Source organism: Littorina saxatilis, linkage group LG1 (assembly GCF_037325665.1).
Source record: "Littorina saxatilis isolate snail1 linkage group LG1, US_GU_Lsax_2.0, whole genome shotgun sequence".
Taxonomy (NCBI): Eukaryota; Metazoa; Mollusca; class Gastropoda; order Littorinimorpha; family Littorinidae; genus Littorina; species Littorina saxatilis.
The window spans coordinates 22,906,518-22,933,268 of NC_090245.1; the positions used below are offsets into that span (position 1 = coordinate 22,906,518).

The window sequence follows — 26,751 nt, forward strand, 5'->3', positions numbered from 1 at the left end:
GCATCATAGTGCGTATCTCAATTCCTAATCATGACACACAAAAACACCCCCCGCGGGTTGGGGGAAGAATTTACCCGATGCTCCCCAGCATGTCGTAAGAGGCGACTAACGGATTCTGTTTCTCCTTTTACCCTTGTTAAGTGTTTCTTGTATAGAATATAGTCAATGTTTATAAAGATTTTAGTCAAGCAGTATGTAAGAAATGTTAAGTCCTTTGTACTGGAAACTTGCATTCTACCAGTAAGGTAATATATTGTACTACGTTGCAAGCCCCTGGAGCAATTTTTTGATTAGTGCTTTTGTGAACAAGAAACAATTGACAAGTGGCTCTATCCCATCTCCCCTCCCCCCTTTCCCCGTCGCGATACATGTATAACCTTCGTGGTTGAAAACGACGTTAAACACCAAATAAAGAAAGAAACACACAAAAACTGTCATACCTTGACTTCTGTTACCCACAATTAGTGCATGTACATGTATAACACAAATGTTTGTTGGATTGTTGAACTCTTTGAAGGAAATGTTCTTTGATCTATTCACACTTTTTTTTAGGCTCCAGTAAAATAATAAAACTGCTTAAAGTTTAAGAAAGTTGGCAGTCTCTTTGTTTTTGGATTTGCTTAAAGTTTAGTTATTTTACAAGCAAGAAATGTGTTTTTTGTCAAGTGAGTGATGGATACCAGGATTTGATGATGTCGCTGTCAGACTTCAGGTTTGGATTCTTTTGTGTTGTTGACTTTAACAAACCAAATTGGACAAAAACTGCGAAACAAGAGATGTGCTTCAGTGTTTGAGAAGACACTATGTCCTGTTACTTTAGATATTGACGAGCTTCCCAGCCCTCTTAACAGCAGCATTTTATGATGTGTATGTATCATGTTCAGACATCCGTCTTTGTGCTCATCAGTGTAGTAATCCTTTGCTTGTAAAATATGTAAGTTTGACCAGTTTTGTCTCCTCTAGAGCTTCAGACATTCAAGAAGAATGGGACAGTATGAAAAGGAATCAGATATATTTCTTTCATTTGAATATTCACTGGGATGAATGCTAGTTCAACATGGTCCTTGTGTCTGTGAGTGTACATAAGTAAAACCAATCGGCAGTACAGTGGAACACCCTTTTGAAACCTCCAAAAATCTAAGAAAAGCTGGTCTTAAAAAGGAGGGTGTCTTAAAATGGGGGTAAATTTACAGAGGTTAAGAACTGAAAATCTGAGAAAAGGGAAGGGTTCTTAAATTGAGGGTCTTAAAAGGGGGGTTCTAGTTTATTACTGAATGTTCATGATTAGGAACCAGGCAAGGCACTTTGATGCAAACTTCTGTGCAATTACTGTGCTAGACACTAAGACAGTGAGAGGGGGTCTAACTCATCCTCTTTGAGGATTGTATGGTATTGTTGGTGTGAGAAAAATGACAGTATTGTTCAACGTTTTTGTCATAAAAAACAAAATATTCTATGAACATTGTTATTTGTGTACTAATCAAGGATATAATTGTCATCCGTCTGTCTGTCTGTGTCAGTATTGTGGATGGTGGGACTGAGAGTGAAAGTTTTGACTTTTGTTCCGTATGGTTACTGTTTGAGTAAGAGAAAAAAAAATGACAGATTTTTGTCTTTATTTCAGAATCAAAAAACAAGAAAGGTAATTTGTTGGAACGTTTGTTATTTACAAAATACCTTACAATCACAAAAATGTCGACACGGACAAACAATAAGTAACAATAAAATTTCAGTTCTAACCATTTCATCCTACGCAAGCTCACTGTGTGCTCTGTGTATTACTATTAGTCTAATACATATCAGCTGCATGGCAACATTCAGTTTTTGCTTTCAACATAAATAATGAGATTGACAGTTTACTGTTGGTTGCAAGACTGCACATCACTTTTAGTTCACAAACAAATTCACACAGATCAGATTTCCAGCTTTATTTGGTGTGGATGTAACAGCTATGAGTCCTTTTGTCAGGTGCTAATCTGCTATGTTGGCTCTAAATATAAAAGCATGGGTGGGACTGAAAAATGTCTTGAAGAATTTTAAGGGGGGGGTCTTGGGGCCCCAGACACTGAAGGATTTGTATAATTAACAACCAAAAAAACGTCACCACAAATATTACGAATCCTGATTTCCGGCATATATACCAGAAGAATCCCACCCATGTAAAAGGGATATCACTAAGGCCACACACAAAAAATAGTCTGTTTACGGTAACATAGGCAAAAAAAATAGGGTCGGTAGGTCGGGATTTTTTATTTTTTTATTTTTTTCTCCCAAAAAACATTTTTAAGTTATTTTGCTAAAAAACACAGATTTTTTTTTCTCCAAATGCCAAAAAAAAGTCTAGGGTCGCGCGAAAAAATAGGGTCGGTTGGGATACCGTAAACAGACTATTTTTTTTGTGGCCTAACCAAAAGTGTACAAACAAGAAAAAACAATTGATGCAAACATTACTAAAAAAGGAAACATACTGGTAGAAAAGCTCATGGCCCACATTATTCAGCCGTTAAGTGTAACCACATGTGCATGTTCATCTGGAATTCTAGTTCACAGAAGTATAATTTGACTTTCTTCAAAATGTACATAGTTTATTTTAAAGCACTCTCAACAAATACACACTCACAACAATGCATATCACATGGTGCATACATCACAAGCCATTTTGGTACACAAAGGCCTTAGTTATAAGTATTCACAATGCCTTGCTCTCAAGAGTTTTGGCAGTTCTGTACAATTCAGACTTCTCATTTTTGCTGGAGTGGCAGAGTGAAATTCACTTTGACCATTTGCCATAGCCAGGACGGATTCCTTGGGCGTTGATAACATCGACCACAACACTGTGCTTGAATTCATTCCATGCTCGCTTCTGCTCCTGCTGCATGTACTCGTTCTGAATGTCATCCTGAAAAGAAAACGTCAAAAAGTTCTGGTTATACAGTGGAACTCCCCAATTTAAGACTACCTCCCTTTTAAGACCCTGTTTTCTCAGACTTTTTGTTCATAACCTCAATAAGTTTACCCCCATTTTAAGACTCCCTCCTTTTTAAAGGCATATTAACTCGATGAATTGCTTTACCAACAGCTGGAGACATGCTAAATTAAGTTCCCTGCAAAATATTGTGGTCTAGGACCCCTTCAATGTTGAGATATGTTAATTTTCATTTTGATCTGGATCGTCCTATTTATAGATTTGCCAACAGAGGTAGCGTTGACGCAAGGGAAATAACTCCGCGTCTTTGTTGACATCCTCACTTTTTCAGAGGCTAGAACAAGCTGTAATGCATGTATATGGTCCGCGCATTGCGACATATCATCATTATATGGCCTTATGATGCATTTGACATCGATTGTGGGCAAACTACACTTTGTAAACACGGGAGCGCGTACATATGCCTTTAAGACCTGATTTCCTCGGGTTTTTTGAGGTCTTAAAAGGGGCGTTCTCCTGAACATTGTTTAGCTGTATCTATCATGTCTAACACTTCCCAGTAAAGGACACCTTGCGTCGAGCATTGCCTAGTAAATTATGTCTGTGTCAAAAGGACACCTGCAATAGAGGGACACCTGATGGTCTCAATGGTTTCATCATATGACAGGTAAAAACAAAAAGAAGACTCAGAAACTGAGCCATTTAAGTTATCAGATTCTGTGCACAAATTTTTTTCTCTCAACAAGCTGGCAATAGTAAAATGATCAGGTTTCTTTTATAGCCCCCTTTTTTTTCTCTTTTTTTTTGTTTGTAATACAGTGGAACCCCCCTTTTAAGACCTCTAAAAATCTGAGAAAATCAGGTCTCAAAAAGGAGGGAGTCTTAAAATGGGGGTAATTTTACAGAGGTTATGAACAGAAAGTCTGAAAAAAACAAGGTCTTAAAAAGGAGGGAGTCTTAAAAGGGGGGTTCTACCGTACAGTGTGTTGATGATTAGTCAGCAAAGCTTCAAATGTAACCAACTATACTCGGCATATAAGACACAGTTAAAACCAACATTTCAATTTTCACAACAAACCAAAACGCATTTCCTGACAATGCATACCTTTGTGAGCTCTCCAAAGGTAGGTGTATTGGACTGCTTGAACAGCTGAACTGTCACTTCATCCAATTCTGAAGAAGAAACAAATTAGATTGTCTAAGTAAGTACACATAATCTGCACACAAATCAAGTGTCAGACCATTTGTATGGAAACTCTTCTCTTCTGCTGACAGTGTCAATGATTCTTGTCTTTCTACAAAGCACAAGCGCATTCCTACTGGGAGATAAACTGCTGTCAGCATTAGATGCTTACTTCTTCTTTGTTCATGGGCTAAAACTCCTGCCTTCACTCATGCTTTTGCACAAGTGGATTTTTATGTGTATGACCATTTTTACCCCACCATTCAGGCAGCCATACTCCGCTTTCGAGGGGAAGACGCTTACAATGTTTGGCTCATATCTATATAAACGTGGTCCATGTAATGGAAAATGTCTGTGTATGTGTGACCACAAATCCTAGAAGAGGTTAAGGGTCATTCAAGAAACTAAAACTACAGAAACAATTACACACACCCCCACACACACACACACACACATGTATGTTAATTGAAAAACCAGGTGACTTAATTCCTTGCTTACCATGCAGTCGTTCAGGTCTGATCACCCCCAACTCCATGTCTGTTGCCGTGACGATGGAGCAAGTGATAGGTTCCTCCTGCAGCAGACTGATTTCAGCAAAGGAGTCGGACATCCCCAGTTTACCCATCACCACCTGCTTCGTCTTCTTCTCCTAGAATGTGGACAGACACAAAAAAGTAGGTGTAAAATTTAATTGTGAAAGCTTTACTTCTTCCCTCATTCTGGATGGCTTCTGCAATAACTTGCACATATAACATAATCATACAGCTCTGCAACAAATGTTAACATCAGTCAGCTGATTATCTCATAACATCTCATCATTTATCGCGCACAATTTCACAGTACTAACGTCTACTCAACAGATGCACAACATCCCTGTTTGTGGCCTGATCAATCAGTTTGTACATTTTGTGCAGTAAGCCTCAAGCCAGATGTACCTCAACTAAGGCAGCTGCCGTCCAAAATGGTTAAGATATTTCAAAGTCTATTACAGATATTGGCATGTTTTCAGTTAAGTTCAGTAGCATCTATTTGTTAACTTGGTAATAATAAAGTTTGAGTTTTTGTGTACAAATGAGTAATTCTCTAAAACTTGCACATTTTTATTTTCCAACTGAGGGTTGTGATAAAAGTCTGGTTTTAGTTAAATGTGAAGCTTTGCCCTGCAAGTCCACATATTTCACTGTACTTTAGCTCTATTTAGAGGCCCTTGCTACGTTTTTTCTGTGGAAGTTGTAAGACCAACAACAGTACATGGCAAAGGACTTACCTTCCCACCATGTCGGAGAGTATGGAGAACATCAACTTGTCGGAGAACGTGACATTCTCCAGACTTGATGAAACCAATGAACGGAGCCTTGTAACCTTCACTCACTATCACTGTGAGAGAGAGAGACACACAAAGCAAACCATGCCAGAATAAATCAGGTACTTTTTCCTCGTCCAGTAAAAGCAGCTAGCAAGAATTTCTCCTTGCAAAGCAATTGTTGCACAGTAGAGAGTATTTTAAGAATTATTTCTTTGCAGAAAATAGTGGACTTGAAGCAGTCACTGAAAACATAGTGATCAACCTTCCCCTCTCTTTTTTACATTTAGTCAAGTTTTGACTAAATGTTTTAACGTAGAGGGGGGAATCGAGACGAGGGTCGTGGTGTATGTGTGTGTGTGTGTCTGTGTGTGTGTGTAGAGCGATTCAGACTAAACTACTAGACCGATCTTTATGAAATTTGACATGAGAGTTCCTGGGTATGAAATCCCCGAACGTTTTTTTCATTTTTTTGATAAATGTCTTTGATGATGTCATATCCGGCTTTTCGTGAAAGTTGAGGCGGCACTGTCACGCCCTCATTTTTCAACCAAATCGGTTGAAATTTTGGTCAAGTAATCTTCGACGAAGCCCGGACTTCGGTATTGCATTTCAGCTTGGTGGCTTAAAAATTAATTAATGACTTTGGTCATTAAAAATCTGAAAATTGTAAAAAAAAATAAAAATTTATAAAACGATCCAAATTTACGTTCATCTTATTCTCCATCATTTTCTGATACCAAAAACATATAAATACCGTACTTTTCGGACTATAAGGCGATACTTTTTTTTTATTTTTTTACTTAAAATCGTGGGGTCGCCTTATACACGACGTCGCCTTATTCTCGGATAAAATAGGTTTCACGAGCACTGTGAACTTGAAATCAATGAGCAACTAACAACCATTTAAGTGAACACAATTCAAGCAATGTTGATCGCCGAAAAAATTACCTGAACACTAGTTGCGTTGAAACACGACAGTCGACAGTCGGTCTCTTGACACTTCAACTGGGTACCGCTTCAACTTGCACTTCGACTTTGTCACTGTCAAGATGCCGAAAACGAAGAGAGCTTCATACGATGCTGCCTTCAAGATTAAAGCCATCGATCTTGCGATACGACTGGAGAGCAACCGAAAGGCAGCGTTCGAACTAGGCCTGAATGAATCCATGGTTCGCAAATGGCGTAAACAGAGAGGTCAGCTGTTGGGATGTAAAAAGTCACGCAAGTCTTTCCGCGGAAAAGGTGCACGCTGGCCAGAGCTTGAGGCAGAGTTGGAGGACTGGGTTAATCTTCAAAGGGCCGATGGTCGAGGCGTTTCAACCGTTCAAGTTCGATTGAAGGCAAAGGAGATGGCAGCGGCGAAGAATATTGACGAATTCACTGGGAGTGCGTCATGGTGCTTTCGTTTTATGCGGCGGAGGAATCTGTCGGTTCGCATGAAGTTTTTTTCTATGTACGATGTTTTTCTTCATTTTTTTCTTTCATCCCATCGCCTTATGCACGACACCATCGCCTTATCCATGGCATCGCCTTATTCTAGGCTTTTTTCATTTTTTTTTTAAAAAGTAGGGGGTGCGCCCTATACACGGCAGCGCCTTATAGTCCGAAAAGTACGGTATGTTATATTTGGATTAAAAACAAGCTCTGAAAATTAAATATATAAAAATTATTATCAAAATTAAATTGTCGAAATCAATTTAAAAACACTTTCATCTTATTCCTTGTCGGTTCCTGATTCCAAAAACATATAGATATGATATGTTTGGATTAAAAACACGCTCAGAAAGTTAAAACAAAGAGAGGTACAGAAAAGCGTGCTATCCTTCTTAGCGCAACTACTACCCCGCTCTTCTTGTCAATTTCACTGCCTTTGCCATGAGTGGTGGACTGACGATGCTACGAGTATACGGTCTTGCTGAAAAATGGCATTGCGTTCAGTTTCATTCTGTGAGTTCGACAGCTACTTGACTAAATGTTGTATTTTCGCCTTACGCGACTTGTTTTCCTGATTTCCAACCAAAACCATAAACATTTTCAACTGCACATTTCTTCCTTCAAATAAAGAAAACTTTTGTGCATTTAAGACTCGCATAGAAAGTACCACTATATACAAAATGACAGACCTGTATTAGGTGGGTATGAGATCCACTCGATGAGAGAGGCGACCTGCTGCATTGGTTGCCTTGGCCACAGCTTGTACTGTGAGCACGACATCAGCAGGTTCAGTTTCTCCGTTTGTTCACGCTGCTGGATTTGCTGAAATTCAGATATGGACAGCAAATTATTAAAATTGAAGTATGTGTCACCAAGGAGTTTACCACTTAATGAATTACTTATGTGAGAACTAGAAAAGAGAAAACAAAAAAAGCACATGTTACGGTACATGGTAGCTCACTAATGCGTGTAGTTCAGTGAAAAGGAGCGTATGGAGCGTGTAGTGAGAAGCGGCAGCTCCTGTCGCTGAGTTCAATCAGAAGGTAATTTCTTGTGCCTTATTGCATGTATGGTGGTCACTTCTGCTTGTTGCTCAAAGAAAGAGAAAGAGTTTGTGTGTCTTTGTCTAATTGTGAGTGTGCTGGTATGTCTGTGTAAGCAGTGCACATACCACATTGACTTTTGAATAATCGGACACAGAGATTTTCAGAAATTCACAGTTGGCATCTATGGTTTTCACGCTCAGCAACCTGCACACACACAAAATGAAAAGCTATTGCAGCAAATTTCACAGATTCTAGGCTAGTCTGCAAGGCAAATGCTAGGCAATAAAAAATTGTGTTTTCGCTGTGCACTTTGCAGCTGAATGCAATGATGCATTCTTGTGCAAAAAAATGCTATGTGAACTTTTGCATAATACTCTCTCTCGCCCGCTCAATCTCTCTCTCTCTCTCTCACACACACACACACACAGAAACACACACATACATACACACATACATACACATAAACATATTCCCACTGACCTGGTGGTTGGTTCTTTTCCTTCTATCTTCTGCAGTGTTCCAAAGCATTCACCAATTTCCAGCTGCAAAAAGTAAAAACAAATTACACAAGAGAAAACTAATTTTCTGTGCTTTTTGGGGGTAAATTTTCAAGGGCATAAAAATCACCAAAAACATATGTATTGAAACATCACTGAAAACCGTGAAGCTCCAAACTCTGAACAGAAAGTGATGCAAAGAACGGATGACTGACCACAATATCAGTGTCTTCCAACACAGGTGTTGGTGAACGAAGCTGCAGTTCATCATCTTCCAGGCCAGTGTAAACATAGAGCTTTGTCAAAGGCTTCACTTTTCCACGTAGTACCATGTGCAGACCTGTGTTTCCAAACACTGAAAATGAAACAATAGTGATACCTGTCAACTTTAAGATCTTGAACAGAGCGAGAATAATTTGCGTGCATTTGCTTTTTTTCTCAGTCTTGTTTTGGTTCTTCCTACCGACATCTTATAGTTTTGTCTTTATTTTCAATTTACTTCTTCCTTTATTTATTTATCAATCTATTCATGTATTAATCTACCTACTGACTTATTTATTATATTTGTGTTGCCAGTTTGTATATATATTTATGAATATTTATTTGTGATGAATGTCACCCCCTTACTTGTTTTTTTTCTCTCTGAGGCGATTTAAAATTTACAGGTGTACGTTTAACTGTGTGCATACCAGCCTTTTTCTTTTACCTGCACACATAAGTATCATACCTGTAAAATTTTGTTCTTTCCATGTTTCCAGGTGAGCAACAACACACAGTTCTTTCAACACGCTGTTTGAAATGTTGTCCACAAAGAAGTCAAATGTCTTCAGAATGGAGAAAATTCTGTCATTGTCTGTCGCTGATCTCTCGAATGGTCTGAAACAACAAGAATACTGAAAATAATATTCAATTGCAAAATCAGACTAAGCTGCCAGTACACGTACCTTGGAAGGTTCATCAAATGTACCTGTTAATGTGTGTCTGTCTGAGATTCTTGTGTGTGTTTTTGAATGTCAGCTACATGCATATAAGTACATGTATTCACTCTGTTCTGTAGCAGAAAAGCCTTCACTTATTTTAAAACAAATTAAACCCACAGATATACAAGCAGTGAATTATTCCTCATTTAAATGCAACATATTGAATTTGAAAGGAGCTAGCACAGATGCATGTATCATTTATTTCTAAATGCTACCACCAAAAATACTTTCCAAAGAAGACACATGTATATGTTTTCTACGTACAGTTTACGCAAAAGTTTTCGAAGTGTTTTGATGTTTTCCATTCGAATCAGGTCTGGGTCTTCACTACGTCGTTCCTTGTGGAACTGTGGTAGGTAGTCCTTGATGTTGTGAGTGAACTCTTCTGCAGGTGAGGATTTTCTGGTTGGTTTCTTCTCCACCTCTGCAGTTCTTCCAGCTGTTTACAGGTACATTTGAACCAAAAAGGTGTGATCAAGGACCTCAGGGCAAATGCAGACAGAAAATACGTCTTTTGGTTAGTAAACGCAACTACAGCCTTTTTATTCACTAGTCAAAGAACATCTTTATCGGTTAAATACATTGCAGCTAATTCTTCAATGAGAGCAGCAACCCCACTTTCTATTTAACAGTAGAAATTGACTGATAACACATGCAGTTCAAGTCTTGCTTGTTCTTGGTTCTCTATGTTGGTATGAGAAAAGAATGGATGAACATTCTTACCAGTTGCATCAACACTTTGACCCTGTGCTGTTGATTTTCCTGCTCTGCAAAAAAATAGAGAACAACACTTGAACAGGTACTGTTTCTGCATTTTAAATGTTGTTTAAAGTTTTACTAATAAAGATACCGTTTTTCTTGTGCATGTAGACCATCTTATAAATCATCACAGATTCATCTCAGTTTTTGCATGGAACAAGCCCATATCCTACCACTTGGACACATACCTTCTTCTTCTTCTTCGGCGTTCCAGGGACACATACCAAAAATATACAGCCTGGCTGCTTTCTGTGCCTATTTGGATCTTGCTGAACTGATTTCATAACTGACACCTATGTCAAACTGCGAAATTAATTCAGCACAAAGTTCCTGCTCTGCAGAGGAAGCAGCCAGGTGGTAGATTTTTAGCATTTTATAAATGTATGCCCAAGTGGAGGAAAGCTCTTATGCCTTGACAAAACTGCTGCGGTGTACATGACTGTGTAATGGAGGAGGAAGGCATCTTTAAAAGTACATGTTCTCATTTTTCTTAATATGTGAATGTGAAAAAAGAAGAGAACAAGTATGACTGTATGTAAGTTTCAAATGGGCAAAAGTACATGTGGTACTTTAAGAAAATATTATTGTAACATCAACAACGCAAAAGGAAGAAATAGATTGAGAACATAGTGAAAAACAACAACAGACTATAAAATGCATGCACACACACACACGTACGTGCACACACACACACATACACACCATAATTCTCTGAACATGTTACAAGACATATTTTTAGTCTCACATTGCTCTCTTCTCTGCATGAACTGGAAAACCAGCTTTCTTTGGTTCAGGAACAAATATGTTGTGGTAGTTTTCCATGAACAGCCTGTGTGCATCTTCTGAGGTGTCTGCGTTGTCTCTGCCATGGAAGAGAAAATAAAACCATGTGATTTTTAAATCAAATTCATTTAACTTTTTTATTTTTTATTATACAAACATGTATATCGGTAAAAAAAAAAAAAGGTCCAATTTATTTCACTGTTCAACAATTTAGTTCTTACTTGCAAGTACAAAAACTGTCCCCCACTCTATATATATATATATATCTGTAAATTTAATTTTGTTATGAATGATATAGTTGATAAATGATATATCTTTATATATAGTTGCCCCTCAACAGACATTGGGGTGTGCACGTTAAAGATACCACGATTGACAAAATTGTATCGGCATAGATAAAAATGTCCACCAAAATACCCGTGTGACTTGGAATAATAGGCCGTGAAAAGTAGGATATGCGCCGAAATGGCTGCGATCTGCTGGCCGATGTGAATGCGTGATGTATTGTGTAAAAAAATTCCATCTCACACGGCATAAATAAATCCCTGCGCCTTGAATATGTGCGCGATATAAATTGCATAAAAAATAATAAAATTTTTTAAAAAATCCCTGCTGTACCCACGGAATACGCGCGATATAAGCCTCATATTGATTGATTGATTGAAGGGCCAGATAAAGGAGAAAAGAGAATTTGCTGCATGCTTATTCTGTCACTCTTGAAAATTAAAGCTCAATTTAACTCTCTCTCTCTCATATATATGCATGCACGCACACAGCCGAACACGCACACACACTTTTGAACTCGTTCACAAAAACCAACCTTGATGATAGACCATCTATGTTACACAGCCATGAAAGTGCGTCATAGTCCACTACTGGGGCTTTGATGTTCTCTGGTACTGCACATAGAAAATAACACAGCATTCTGTATTAATGATAATTGTGTGTAAACATAATGCCAAACACTTTAGAGCTCTTGTGTGACTAACATCTGATAATTATAATGTGTTTAACAAAACAAAGAATTAAGGAGGGGTGGGAGAAACGTGTGTGTGTGTGTGTGTGTGTGTGTGTGCGCGTACTTTTTCTTCTTGCTCCGTGTTTGTGTGTGTTGTGGGTGGATAGATATACTGACAACAATGTTATTCAGTTAATTCATAACAGCACACTTACATTTGCTTCGTGGATCATTGGTATCTTTTATATTCCAAGGATATTTCTTGCTTTGCTTACTAACTGGTACAAGAGCCATCTTGCTAATTTATTCCCTGGCGATGTCAGAATATGTACAGAAGCACTGACTTCAAGAACATAGGCACCTGTCCGCCATGTTGTTTACGCCGTGTCCAATGGCGTAGTCTTGGTTAATTTTGGGTTTGAGATAACCAAGAATATAGATGAAAAGTTGCAAGCCTTTAAAATCTGACTGAGTCAAAATGTACATGTTGTCCTCAGTTATAACTTTTTTTAGGTGGAGATCTATGTACAGCGAAAGAAGCCCTGATCTTGTAGTTTATAAATACGATTTTCTTTGTGAGTAACTGACTTCTCCCTCGTCGGATTGTCAAGGTGGCCTCCCTTATCACATGATCGATAGTTTACTTCCGAGTTCATCGTGTGTGACGTCAGGTGGCGTTGACATCATCAATATTCTGCGTTTCTGTCAAAATGTCTTACGCTTATTTATTCAAGTACATCATCATTGGAGACACTGGTATGTATTCGGAATGTGACCATGTTTACGTGCAGATCACTAGAAGACTGTATGTAGCTTGAGAAAAGGAGTGTACCCCACATTTTGTTCTGATCAAGCATCCATCATGGCCGACAATAGATGTTGATCTGTTGGTTCTCATTACCTTTGTTTATGGTGCATTCTTCTTCGAATGTAAGACGCTTATTTCCCCCACGTGATTGCAGATGCTGATATTCCGTTTAGGACACTGTTCGCTATGAGAAATGTAAAGAGTCGTTGGCTTCAGTAGAGCTTTCTAATCTAACCATGTTGTTGGTAAACACACACGAAGTGACACATTTCACAGAGCACACACTCCATGTGATTATGAGTGTTCCACTTCCAGATACTAAATCTGTAGTGTTGAATGAGGTTCTCCTTAAACTATTCTGGTCAGCTCTGGCATACATGTGTTCTACTTCTGCAGGCTTGAGCAATATTTGCCACATAAACCAGTTTACCTTTATTCTTTTCTTAGTTTCCACTTTCTGTGCCATGTGGCATGTATTATTGTATGATGAAGTCATCTGGTCCAGAGGCCAGCATGTGCTATATCTGGTGTAACTGTAAAGGCCTTCCTTGATAGACGATGTTCGGAAATAACTCTGTCAGTATTTCCTAGCGTGTTGGAAGAGTTGCGCCCTACTTTAGTGAGTCAAATATTTGAAATTATATCACATGGTTGACCAGTTAAATTTAAAACTAGCAAACGCAGAGAATAACTCATTATGATTAATTGACTCCGATGTGTATGTTAATTGTTAATATTATGCAGTGTATGACATGCAGTATCTGCTTGATATGATGCCTTCTTTTGGAAATCTGCCCATCCGATCCAAGATTCAGGCGATAGCCTGCAGTAACCGCAGAGCACGTGTGTTTCCCAAACCCACGTGACCTCTATCAAACGAAACTCATGTGATGGGGTAAAACACATTGTTGGCGATCACTGGGGGCACGAGGTTATTGCCGTGACAAATCTTGAAGTTGAACGATTTGTCTATTTTCAAAAGAAATAGGTTTATATTGACTAATTGAGCGGACACTGTTCGCCTCAATTACACTACAGCAGTACCTGCGATGTGTGGACCCTCCCATGAGAGGACACCTCCCTTAAAAGGACACCTGCTCTTGTCCCTGTTTATATTATCTCTACCAAAGTATACCTGTCATGACAGGCCACCTGCAATGTAAGGACACTTTTGGCTGGTCCCAAGGGTGTCTTTTCATCGCAGGTACCACTGTAATAGCGCTTTTTGTCTTGGTACCCCTTGAAATTGGCGCGGAAACCTCCCATTTTTGACCGCTCATGCGATGAACATCTGCATCGGTAGAAATGGCATAACACATGAAGTACAAAAATAGCTAAAGAGATCATTGATTTGATATTTCTCCTCATGAGTCATAATGTAAATGTTGCCAAATTGTATTCTTTTCGATTGATATCTTGCATTTGTGTCGGGTCAATTTTGGGGGTACCAATCACCCCTGTAACAGAAATCTTTTGATCAAAAAAGTGTGCATGATAGCAAAGTTGAGTGCCTTAAAGTTAATGGCATAGACATTTTGAATGAAATGACATGGGAATTATGGGCCCAATGGATAAGACTCCGACCTCCCAAGCGAAAGGTTGAGTGTTCAAATCCCAGCTGCACCTGGTGGGTTAAGGGTGAAGATTTTTCTGATCTAGGTCAACTTATGTGCAGACCTGCTTGTGCCTTATCCCTCTTCGTGTGTACATGCAAGCACAAGAGTTAGTGCACATGGAAAAGATCTTGTGATCCATGTCAAAGTTCATTGGGTTATAGAAACACGAAAATACCAAGCATCATCCCAGAAAGCAGTGTATCACTGTATGGCTTCCTAAATGGAGGGGTAAACATGGTCATATACACATAAATTCCCACTTGTGCGAAAAACATGAGTTTCACTTTCAGCCCATGAACGAAGAAGAAGGGGACATGGGAATGAATGCTTTGGGTACGAAAGTTGCATTCATTTTTGTGCACAGGTTACAAAGTACTAAAATTGGCAGAAAACCAGTTTGTAGAAAGACCTACAGTTTACTTTGTTTTGCCATGTTCTGTAAGTTGGTTACAGACCTGGGAACCCATCGATTTCGCCGTATTGTGTACGCATGATTGTCAAGAATACGGTCAGTGGGAAAAAAATACGACGAGACAAATTCCTAGACTACTTTTCTTCACAAGCCCATCCTGAAGCCGATCCAGTATTTTGGCACATGATTACGTCACTATATTAGCCGCCGTCAAAAAAAATATAATCCGATCGTGTCAATCAATCAAAACAACCAAGCAAACGAAAGTACGGTATTTGGCGAAATCGGCTCCGAGAATAAACAAGTGAAACAAAGGAGAAAAGTGAAAAAGTTTGAAGAAAAATATCACACAATTTGTAACCAACACACACATGTAGTCCCGCCCGGAATAAGCTTTTTTGGGATGATTTACGACTTTTGCGCACATTTCGAGCAGACGAAAACACAACATGGCGGCTCTCGCTCCTCCAACTATCGCGAGACACAAAAAACCAAAATCTTGCGCGCGCGAGATCCTGATACATCCGGTGTTTCTCTGTACGCTTGTCACGACGACTTGTTGACAAACGAAGATTCGCGAAAGAAAGAGAAAAGCGCCGAGTCTTGAGTAGAGAGCTAATAAAGTACCGGTAATCGCTAATCGAGCGAAATGAAAATCCGCGGCGACTTCCATTAGGTGAATGCTATTCAAGTTTAGGTTACGTTTTAGCCGCATCTTTTTATAAGCCGCAATGCAATTTTTTTTTAAAAAGTCGCGGCTTGTAGTTCGTCAAATACGGTGCAGTTTGTGTCAGTAAAAATTGAAAAAAGCATTTGTTTTAAATGTATAGGTAAACTTAATTAACGGTGTGACGGACGCGCATGAGGCATGTTTTAATCATGGATGTGCAAACGCTGTGTGGAGTACGCTCATTTTTTTGAAAATACACCAAGTTTGTTTGAGAATACTCAAAGTACAAAACAGGGGTTCCCAGGTCTGTGGTTAGGAAAAGCAAATAATTTAAAGTCAGCAGATACCTGTTCCATGAGAAGTTCAAATGTGAATCTATATTTTGATTAAAAACCAACTTCTCTATTAAGAATATGTTCAGTCACACCTTTGAATCTGTAGTTCGCAAACAAAGTAATTTATTTGTAAGACTAAGAATGTTATGGATAACAATGATACTTGGAAGAGAACAGAACATTAGAATATATTGAATTCCCCGTCTTCTTTTGACTTTTCCTTACTCAATAATGTTTAAACGGGTTACCAGATTTCACTACTAGTAGTACTACAGTGGAACCCCCATTTTAAGACACCCAATTTAAGACTCCCTCCCTTTTAAGACCCTCTTTTCTCAGACTTTCTGCTCATAGCCTTTGTAAATTTACCCCCATTTTAAGACTCCCTCCTTATAAGGCCTGATTTTCCCAAAAAATTTTAGGTCTTTAAAAGGGGGGGGGGGGGGTTCACTGTAGTTACTATAGCTAACAATTATTGTACGAGTTGTGTTTGTTACTGTTCATCAAGAGCCCAATATTGACCCAGTATGCCATGGCAGCCACAAATCAATGTCTATTCATCCCAGCCTGTCTGCTTGCCTCCCACCTAATTATGTACAAGGGTGGTGACATGGCGTCAGAATAAATGCCTAGATCTGCACACATTTACAGTGACCTTGTTGCTGTGGGCCAATTATGCATGAACTAGGATCGTATCTGGATGTGTTATTTATAATGAGAGGGATTGTTGCCTGTAATGAGAGGGATTGTTGCAATAGCATTCTGTGTGACTGTGTGTTTGTTGTTGTCGCTCAAGACAATAACTGCAAACATGAAGTAGACTGTGGAACAGGTCTTACTCTTACATTACAAAATTGCTTTGACAGTTTCCATTACAAATTCTATGCTAAAGTTTTGATACTCTTTTCTGATTCATATGATATTTCATTGGAAATTTGCTTTTCATATAATTTACCCAATATTATATTTAAAAACAGAAAGCTTACACTAGTCATAAGATTTTCTTCACAGCCATAGTGTGTGTCTTGCGAAACAGATCATGGCAGTATATAGGAGCTACATTTTACAATGGTCCTAATGGGAATGTGCTTGCTCATTCCCATGAATCCATAACTATCAGTATCATCAGTGATAAATATTCTTTTGGGTACAATTCATTAATTGCCACACAGACAGCAGATGTGGCAGGACTGTTTGCAGCTACACAAAGGCTGGGCAGCAGCTGTTGCTGTTTTTGATGTTTAAGTTTGGGGCTTGGTGTGCTTTATAAATCTTGCACTCAACAGGTAAACTGTTAATAGTGCTTATTACTATTAGTAATAGTATACACAATAGAAGACTGACCACTTTGCTGAAGGAATCAGCATTTTGAGTCTGTTCATGGATTTGAATTGCCTCACTGTAAAAAGTTACCTTCTCTGTCTTGTGAGGTGTTACACTTATAAGTTATCTTGAACAAGTTGAAGTTATGGTAATTTGCCGGAGAAGGATGTGGGGTGAGGGGGTTAGACATGGTACAGCTCTTACAGGTACATGATACAGTAGTTCTCATTTCAGATGTATGATGGGGCAAGATTACAACACAACTTTTGTTAAATACTAAAATAGCTTGGGAGTTTGTGTAAATGCAACTCTTTTCTCCTTCTTTTTTTCAAGGTGTGGGCAAGTCATGTCTCCTCTTGCAGTTCACGGATAAGCGATTCCAGCCTGTCCATGACCTCACGATAGGTTAGTATTTTCTTGTGTTGCATTATTTCTGTGTGGTTGCAGAGAGTTAAGGCAAAGGGAGCCACTAAAATCTAAATTTGTATTTACTTCTACCATAGGCTAATGTTATATGCTTATGAAGTGGTAAGGCATATACGATTTCAAAACGGATAACGTTTTCAGTACCGTCACTGTCCGTTACCATGGAAACGGCAATCTCCAACTGCCAAAATGGGTTGCTAGGAACACGTTTTTTAGCTTCCCCTTAAATCATAGGAATGTGATTTTTTGTATGTAGGATGTAGGAGTCCATAGTTGTGGAATGACAACAGGGATTTTTTCTAGGATGAATAGTTCTGATAAAATATTTTTTTTAGATGAATTATCATGTTTTCAGCACAATTTTAGTAAATATGACCCGCCTGAACAGTTATTTATTAATTTAAAGAAAATTCCTGTTGTCATTCCACAGGTTGTCCTCTGATAAGCATGTCCCTTAAGTTTCATTGCATTCTGAACAGCTGGATTGAAGAAAAACAGTTTCCTAGAAAGCAGGTCATGCAAAAACGCTGAACAGAGAAACAAGGCCGAGAACATTTCAAAGCTCTTTCATTCACCCCAAATCAATGTTAACATAGTTCAGGTATTTTTCACAGACACCTGGTAACTACAGGCTTACCTAAAACTGCCCAGCAGCATATGCTGCACCCCCTTGTAGTCTGATGAGCTCATCCTGTCTTTTGAGTTTAGCTGCACGCACAGTGTCGCGTCTCTTGTTTAGCTGATCTTTCTTGAACCTGAGGCTGCCAAGAACCCTTTTACACTCCTAGCCTTGTTTAGTCTTTTCATGTTACAGCCTGTTGTAATGCCGTAGAACTGTGCAGTGTTGAGAGCAGCCGCTGGTTCAAAATTGAATTCCCTAGCCCCTGTGACGACTGCAAACCGTACGCGATTTTTGCATGCAAATTTGTCCTTGGGGCAGCGAACCCAAACGCTGCTGTGGAGACACTCATTAGAGTTTTGGGTTTTTCCTGACACACATCTCTGAAGCAGTTGATCTTTCGTCAGTCTCTGGTAAACTGGTTCCAGAGGAAGATTCAGCTTCTTGAAGTTGAGAGGTGTATGGACGAGTTTTGCGCGTGGTCCTGGGGGCTGGTAGAAGGACCATGACGCGGCACCATGGGGGCACAAGTCATGCTGTGGCTTGTCATCTGTTGAGAAGCCGTGACGCAGAGATGCCATCACTGCCCGTTTCATGTCTGCAACTGTCTTACCACCCCCCCCCCCCCCCCTTAATTGCCAGATTATAATATATCGTCAACTTCCTGATTGTATTCAGAGTCAGCTGATCATACCCTCGCCCTCCCAAAGTGATTCCTTTTTTGCGGCAGTCTGTCACAAGGTTGCGAAGCGCTGTTACAAGACGCTTGGAAACGTGATTGATGTACTCTTCTTTTTCGATGGTTACTTGATCTCCATAAGGCTTTATTTTGGAAAGTTCCTGGAAGGTTTTTGTGTCACCGTCTGACAGGATAACTGTGTATCGCAGATTGTGCTGCGACACTGACCTGCCCCACAGAACCCGAGCCGCCTCGACTTCCATGATGCCACTGGAACCTAAAAATAAAACCACCGTTTCAGTCAAAGTCAGCCACTGAATAGCAAACACACAAACACACACACACACAAAAGGCAATCAGCCACATATCTACCAACATAGACGCTATTATTGCTTTTGTTCAGTACATGTATTACTATGCATGGATTAGTACCCAAACACACACACACATGCATGCACACAAACACACACACACACACACAAACACACTCACACACAGACACACACATGCACACACACACACACACAAGGCAATCAGCCACAGATCTACCAACATAGACGCTATCATTGTTTTTGTTCAGTACATGTATTACTATGCATGGATTAGTACCCAAACACACACAAATACACAAACACGCACAGACACACACACACACACACGTACACTTCACATAGACAGCGCACACAAAACACTGACACACATTTTCACAAACACTTACAGATCTATGTAAAATTCAAACACAACACACTATCATCCCATTTCAACAAACGTCTTCACAAACGCACCATACACACATACTGTTTAGATCTACGCACTCACCTGCAAAATTCTTGTCACAGATGTCCAGTTGTTTTACCAGCCAGGCAGCATACTCCAGGTGTTTCTCCTGGAGAAGCTTGTTTCCAGTTGTCTGGCAAACGTATGACAGTAGTTGCACATAACATGAGCGTCAAAGCAAATTCCAGTCAGCACGTCTAGACTACAGCACACCCTATTCCAATGTGGGACGAGTGCCCCCTGGTCAGCCATGATCCGTCGTAGCTTACACTGATATCAAGAACATCATCATCAGACAGTGTCATTCCATTGTGCGTTGCGTGTATCTGTCTGACCTGACGGACAGCCTCACTGAATACTTTCTCATCCAGTAGATCTACATCAAGTCGTTGATGATAGAGTTTATCAGCTTTCTTCTGGAAGGTTTTGTGATCCATGCCTACCAAATCTAAACTTTCACAAAATTTGTTAAATTGTTGAGCACCTAGCCCACATATCAAGGAGTCTGGACGAATAATTAACGGCTTGCCTGATGAGACCATAATCCGTTTGACCGCTTTCTTTGGAAGCAAGGTATCCAGCGGTACCTGGAACAACTTCCTCACATGCGCGTACACTGCAAGGCCGTGTCTCTGTTTTGAGTCTGGGCATGGTGACAGCGTTGGCTGTTTACATTGCGGACAACAAAGTTCGTTTACAAGTCAATACCATCAAAGGTTTCCAAATCAACAAGACATCTCCTTGTTTGGGAAGCCTCTGGACCTGTCGCTTTTGACCAGTGGCTGCTGTGTAGGCCTATGTGTTTGTCTTGAATTGTTTTCGCGTCAAACCGCCAAGAACACACTCTCAGTCCTGACGCAGAATTTGATCTGCATGCCACAGCGGTCGATCCAGATTTTGTGCGCTTGGTCACCGATTGTGTTTTAGTTGTTCTCTTGTCTCTGCAACTTTTCAGTTGTTGTCTTCTCGTACACTTGCCTTTATGATGTGTTTTTCGGAGCGTTGATCTTTTCACACGTGCCATTTTTCTAAGCAAACTCAGTCGAAAACTAAACGCGGTGAGCAGACGACTTTTAAAACGCGAAAAGCCACGCGAGCCTATCTGACCAATCGTGGCCAGGTATTTACGTCATACCCCCGTATATGGAAAGTGTCTGTGGTTTGCTTGTTTGAAAAATAGGGGGGTTTCCCCAGGAGAATCCATATTTAACCGAAAATAACCGCCGAATGACACAGGGGAGAGAACTGCTGTTCAAACGGTATACGACGTTCCCGCGTTGGGCGAGCAGAAATGTCTGTTGTCAAGGGTTGAAAATCGGAATTTTTATCGGAAGAGGGAATGAAAAGACAGAAAAATTCGCCGGGTTGGTGCAATGAAATATGTTTTTAGAGACTTTGATGAATTTGTATAGTGTAATCATATGCATTTCATGAAAGTAGACAGATTGAAAGGTGCAAAACTGCTAACAACTCAAAATGGCTGTTTGTCCCATCACTCTAAATTTCAGTGGCGCACTTCGCCTTAACATTGTACTACGTTGCAAGCCCCTGGAGCAAATTTTTGATGAGTGCTTTTGTGAACAAGAAACAATTAACAAGTGGCTCTATCCCATCACACACCCCCCCCCCCCCCCCCCCCCCCCCCCTTTCCCCGTCGCGATATAACCTTGAACGGTTGAAAACGACGTTGAACACCAAATAAAGAAAGAAAAGAAAGAAAGATCTATCTGGGCCTGTCTTTTCACAAGTTTTACACACTACAGATGAACTCCTTTATTATGTAGCTTTTACTGGTGTTTGTTCACAGCTGTTACTGTAGGTGTTACCATTAAATTCATGTATGTAGACAATTAGTGAGTTATGATGTGGCTGAAATGAATGAACTTTTTAGACCTCAGCGATGCTTCACACTCATTGCTCAAAAGCTGGCTAGGTTGCACATTTCAGAGTAGTATACAGTTCAACAGTATATATATATATATACATGATGTTTTATATATATACATGTATGGATAACATTTTATTTTGTAGATAAACAGACCAAATTTTGATCGTTGATGTTTCTTATTCAGGTGTTGAGTTTGGTGCTCGGATGATAACCATTGATGGCAAGCAAATCAAACTGCAAATATGGGACACAGTAAGTGTTGCTAGAGCCCATTGAAATGATTATGAATTATAATCTGTGTCTGTGGACGTATTTTCTGAACTCCATTTGGTTGTGTGATTATAATATTGAATGATTTTTTGTTTTATCGTTTTCTAAATTAGCAAAATAAGTTGGCCTTGAAGTAAAGTATTTACCAATCGGTGGATTTAGGTTGGCAGTAGAGCAGTAAAGTAAAATGTTGTTTGTGTGTTTGGATTTTTGCTTTAAGTTGTCTTTGGCTCTAAAGGCTGACAAAGAAAAAAATAAATGTTTTCCTCATTTTGTTTGTGTAAGTATTATAATGACATATATCAAAGATGTTCCAGTGGGACCCCATTCTGTATATTGCACATTTAGAACTGTAAAGTTTCATGAAAGTATGCTGAGTGTGCAATTGTATTTGTAAACTTTTGACTTACCCGTATACCTGCATGTGATCTTTTGTCTGATGGTTTATTTCAAACTTTCCAGGCTGGCCAAGAGTCGTTCAGGTCCATCACACGGTCATACTACCGTGGTGCAGCGGGCGCTCTGCTGGTGTACGACATCACACGACGTGACACGTTCAACCACTTGACCACCTGGCTGGAGGACGCTCGGCAACACTCCAACTCCAATATGGTCATCATGCTCATTGGCAACAAAAGGTCTGTGTTCAACATGTGGCGGAACGGGATTTTCATGTCAATTTTGGACATTTTCATACTCCGGAGATTATTCTTAAGATCCAGAGATTATTCTTGAGATCATCAGATTGCATGAATTTACAGTACTTTCTCAACAATAGCCACGTTTATTTTTTCAGGGATGGGGATTGGGTGGGTCGTTGCTTTCAGGTTTGTTGAAGATTTTATGATCTCATGTCCAGAAACGTGTGTATGATTACCCAGGTATTAAAAAGGTGATTGTCCGTTTCAGCATGTGTACGCTTGTCGTGGATACATGACTTATGCATTTTTGGTGTCAGTTGTAAAGAAAGTTTCAGACGCTGATCAGGGGTGTAGAGTTTCTGATATAGTTGTTATGCTCTGTTACTTTGCGTACATACTTATTGCACTATATTGTGAAAGTACAGATTAAATATGAACAAAGTAGTTAAACATTGATGTCTTTTTACTGCTTTTTGAAAAGGTTTTAATGGGGTTCAGTTACATTTGTGTGTGTGTGTGGACAGTATTCATATTTGTAAGGAGATGCTGATATGCAAATTGGCTGGTTCGCTTACTGACAATACTTGTGTTTCAGTGATCTCGAAGCCCGACGGGAAGTGAAGAAGGAAGAGGGTGAAGCTTTCGCTCGGGAGCATGGCTTGATATTCATGGAGACTTCAGCCAAGACAGCAGCCAATGTAGAAGAAGCGTTCATCAACACAGCTAAAGAGATCTACCAGAAGATCCAGGATGGCGTTTTTGATATCAATAATGAGGTGAGGAAATGTGGCCAGACTAAACTTGATTTTTTTGATTCAATAACAATATTTTTTTTCCACATATAACTCTTGATTGTGCTTATACAACCGTAATATCCCAGAAAGATGTCTCAACTTGCAATATTTCTTTAAACTCATTAAAACTTAAAAACTTTCCATTCTCCTTTTATAAGTCTTTTACGTACAATATACCATTTTCAGTCCAATCTACAAAATGAAACGCTTTGTTATTAATCTTGAATTTGGTATTGAGGAAAAGTGGCTCTATCAACAGTTCTTCAGATGTAGTGATCTCTGTTTTAAAATAAACGTCTTCATAAGCTTCAAATACATTTTTCCAAAACAAATTTACTGTACAGTCTTTTAATAATTTCCCTCCAAACTTTGACACCAGTGCTAATTTAGGGCATCTTATCAATAATATTTCTTTCCATTTTGGATTGTATGTTGTGTTCAGAACTTTCTTCATCCAATTTAATTTTAAGGAATGAATATAAGCCTTAATGGACGGAATATTTATACCTCCTTCTTCTATCTTGTGGATAGCCATTGTTCTTTTTATTTTGTCTCTTTTTTTAATCCAGTTAGTGATTTTCATGTTTGTATGAAATATTCAGTCATTGTGCCAATGCCTAGGTCATGCCTCTTGTCCCAAGGAGCCATGTCACCAAAAATCATTAGGGTAGTTGATGTTTGTCATTTGGGTGATATACTTAGTGTGCATGTGTGATTTAGTTTGACATTAGAGCCTGTTTGTACATAGCTTTGCTTGTCTGGTGACTGTGCAGGCCAACGGCATCAAGATCGGCCCCCAGCACTCGCCCGCCAACCAGAACATGCCTTCAGGTGGAGGTGGGGGGAACCAGGGAGGTAACTGCTGCTGAGGGTGGAAATTTACATACGAAGAATGAAGCAACTTTGTCTTGGTGATTGATTATGAGGCCGAACTGTGTCTGTGGCCAGAAGGAGGGGATGCATTTTCAGACCAAGATGTCATGCTGTCTTACTTCAGTTTTCATTGTGGACTTTTCTGCTCACCCACACATCCTTGTAGGATTCTAGTTAGTCCCTTTTCTTTTCTTTTCCGAATGTGTGTTGAACTTACAGTGCTATACATTCTGTTCTTGTTGTCAGGTGGTTACTGACTTGATGTACCCACACCGATCATACGTTCTTTTAAAATTCCCAAGCACTAGCAGTTTGTCGGAAAATTCCCTGCACAGGAAAACATCTTGTCTTGGTGTGATGGGATAGTATTTTTCAAGCATTTAAATTTTGCCAACTATATAGTAGTTTTCAAGCAATTAAATAATAAATTCTGCATACTTTCTTATTTCCTTTCACAGTTTAAAAGTTGACACAACTTTCTCACGTTTTTTGTCATTTTTCTATCTTATCTACTTCTTTTATGTTGAGCTAGATCTGCGTGGAACAGCTTCGTTTGTGGCATCCTGTTCATTTTCAATATTGGTCGAGTAATCTATAAGTATTACACTGACAATTTACATGCATGCAAATGCTGTTGTTGTAGCCAGTGAGGCTGTTTGGAACTGGGAGGTAGGCTTTTCATGATAATTCTTAAACCACTTTTGTTTTCAAATTCTCATATGAAGTACTACATCCTAACACAGTAACAGGTTGGTTTACTTGATGACTGATGGAAAAGATAATTGCGTTTTGGGCAGGGCAGGGCAAGGACAAAAACAAGACTATACGAAAGAAACTTGGTTTTTGTTCCCCATTTTCATTTTTTGTAAAGTTTTAGAATGAGTGGGATGGAGAAAATTAAATGTGCTATTTGAGCTTTGTACAGGCTTAAACTGATTTCAGATGGTTGTGGAGGAAAGAAAGGAATGTTGAGAAACTTTCAAGAAACCATGTTGAATAGTCTTGAGAATGGCATGCATCTATTGCTGTGATCAACACACTATAGACCTACACATTCATTATAAAAGTATGTTTTGTGTGGTTCTCTGTCATTGAAACTGTCCCTTGTCACCCTCTCATGTCTTTGTCTTCTCTATATTGTGCACAATACATACATATAACATTTGAGTTTTCATAGTGGCATCCGTTATTGATTCTTGTCTTTTTTTCTCAGTAAAATGTTTATGACTTGTGATTTTTGGCTCTTATCATAACCACCTCTGTTCAGGAGAAAATGTGCTGCGTGATACTGTCATCATGTATTGTTATGGGTGTGATGAACTGCATTTTATGACCGGTACATGTACAGAAGTACAGCTAAGTATGAATGGTTTTCTGTGTTCTGTTGACATAATCTCATTTGTTCAGTGTATCATTACTATTGTGTACATGTGTGCATGTATTGTAAATGTTGCTGTACATGTGGCTCTGAGGTCACTGTATATGGCTGATTTTTATTCGTTGCTTTTTCAGTTTAGTCTTGCTCCCCAGTATTTCCCTGGTTGATATGCATTCCACAGCAAGGGAGGCAGAAATAAAATTGTGCTTTTTTTGGTTTTTTCTTTCTTCATGAAATTGTTCTGAAATTTGAGCAGTTCATCTGCAAAATGTTTTTAGAGGACTTGTGCAATAGCTTCAACTAATTGCAGACAGTTTTATGAAAAGGGATTTTTCAACCAGTATGTGTTGTGAAGTAAATTATTTTATTTGTTGTAATACAGGAGATCACTAATCCCAATGTCTGTTGTGAAGCTATATAACGCAGATGATAATGATACACACCTTGGTCCCCATTTTATGCTTGAAAAGCGCAGAAACACTTTGCTAAAAGTATTATTAGGTTTGACAAACATTTTCTTCTGTTATTTGTTTTACCTTTTGTGGGCTATTGGTTTAAGTTTTATGTGCATCTATTTTAACACCTCGGTCAGAGCAGATTAAATGCGGTCATCACGATTTTTAATGAAACGTCATCATGCGTGCTCCGCTTTATGTATGTCAGTGCTTTACTTTCTCTGTAGTACATACAACTGCGTGTCAGTTGGCAAGAGAAAACCTAGTCAAGTTAGTTTGTTACATATATCACAAATTGCTTGATTTTCACGGATGTTTTCTTTTCAATCCTCATTTTGTATTACATCCCAGATTCTCATAGTATGGTTACTAAGCTATACAGCTATAAAATCAAAGCTACTATGCTAATTTTGATAACTACTTGTGTCTGCTCCCTGTTAAAAATAAGGCATAAATGAGAATAATAGCAACTTGTTGCATATTAGAAAAGATACTGGAACAAAAAAATGAAAAATTTCTCCTTCATTTCAGGGGGTGTTTAAAACTAGCGTTCTGGTTGGGTTTTTTGAGTGCACATATTGTTGTGATGTTACTGTGTACATTTTTGAAGAGGGGAAAAATCATCTTTGATTATTCTAAATTGTGAATCTTTTTAGTTTCTCTGTGGATCTATTCTGCTCATTGCTAGTGCATGGGTGTACATTACACAATGTAACTAGTGTTGGGGGGATAGATCCCTGGGTGTACAAGAAGGTACATGTTCATGTGAAAATATGTACATGGTCTGTGTATTGTAGTGAACCACTAAACTGACAGACACGTATGATGTTCTGGCAATAAAGAGGGCTGTCAGCAACATATGTGTTCAGTACTTTCTTTGTTTGACTTTTTGTTGGTTAGCTGATGTGTTTGTTT

The 26,751-nt window shown here is 39.1% G+C and overlaps 2 protein-coding genes across 2 annotated transcripts; one reads left to right on the forward strand and one right to left on the reverse strand.

Annotated features, from left to right (window-relative positions):
• Positions 1-1,601: 1,601 nt before the first annotated feature.
• Positions 1,602-12,387, reverse strand: LOC138965005 (cyclic nucleotide-binding domain-containing protein 1-like). The gene is made up of 14 exons (XM_070337132.1): positions 12,088-12,387; positions 11,735-11,813; positions 10,877-10,993; positions 10,096-10,139; positions 9,637-9,811; positions 9,120-9,268; positions 8,608-8,747; positions 8,376-8,437; positions 8,021-8,099; positions 7,539-7,671; positions 5,377-5,486; positions 4,608-4,758; positions 4,032-4,099; positions 1,602-2,899 (listed from the first exon to the last, which is right to left on the reverse strand). Exons 1-14 carry the CDS (start codon positions 12,164-12,166, stop codon positions 2,771-2,773), a joined length of 1,515 nt encoding a protein of 504 aa, XP_070193233.1. The 5' UTR covers positions 12,167-12,387; the 3' UTR covers positions 1,602-2,770.
• Positions 12,388-12,493: 106 nt separating this feature from the next.
• LOC138965041 (ras-related protein Rab-2) lies at positions 12,494-26,692 on the forward strand. The gene is made up of 6 exons (XM_070337171.1): positions 12,494-12,628; positions 17,370-17,441; positions 21,610-21,677; positions 22,158-22,333; positions 22,932-23,112; positions 23,904-26,692. The coding sequence occupies exons 1-6, from the start codon at positions 12,583-12,585 to the stop codon at positions 23,997-23,999; spliced, it is 639 nt and encodes a 212-aa protein (XP_070193272.1). The 5' UTR covers positions 12,494-12,582; the 3' UTR covers positions 24,000-26,692.
• Positions 26,693-26,751: the final 59 nt, after the last annotated feature.

Coding starts and splice junctions, on each gene's coding strand:
- LOC138965041 (XM_070337171.1), top strand. CDS start 12,583: ATGTCTTACGCTTATTTATTCAAGTACATCATCATTGGAGACACTG. Junction 22,334..22,931: donor ATGCTCATTGGCAACAAAAG/GTCTGTGTTCAA, acceptor CTTGTGTTTCAG/TGATCTCGAAGCCCGACGGG. Junction 23,113..23,903: donor TTTTTGATATCAATAATGAG/GTGAGGAAATGT, acceptor GTGACTGTGCAG/GCCAACGGCATCAAGATCGG.
- LOC138965005 (XM_070337132.1), bottom strand. CDS start 12,166: ATGGCTCTTGTACCAGTTAGTAAGCAAAGCAAGAAATATCCTTGGAAT. Junction 8,438..8,607: donor TGGAAGACACTGATATTGTG/GTCAGTCATCCG, acceptor TACTTTTTGCAG/CTGGAAATTGGTGAATGCTT. Junction 7,672..8,020: donor ATTATTCAAAAGTCAATGTG/GTATGTGCACTG, acceptor TCTGAATTTCAG/CAAATCCAGCAGCGTGAACA.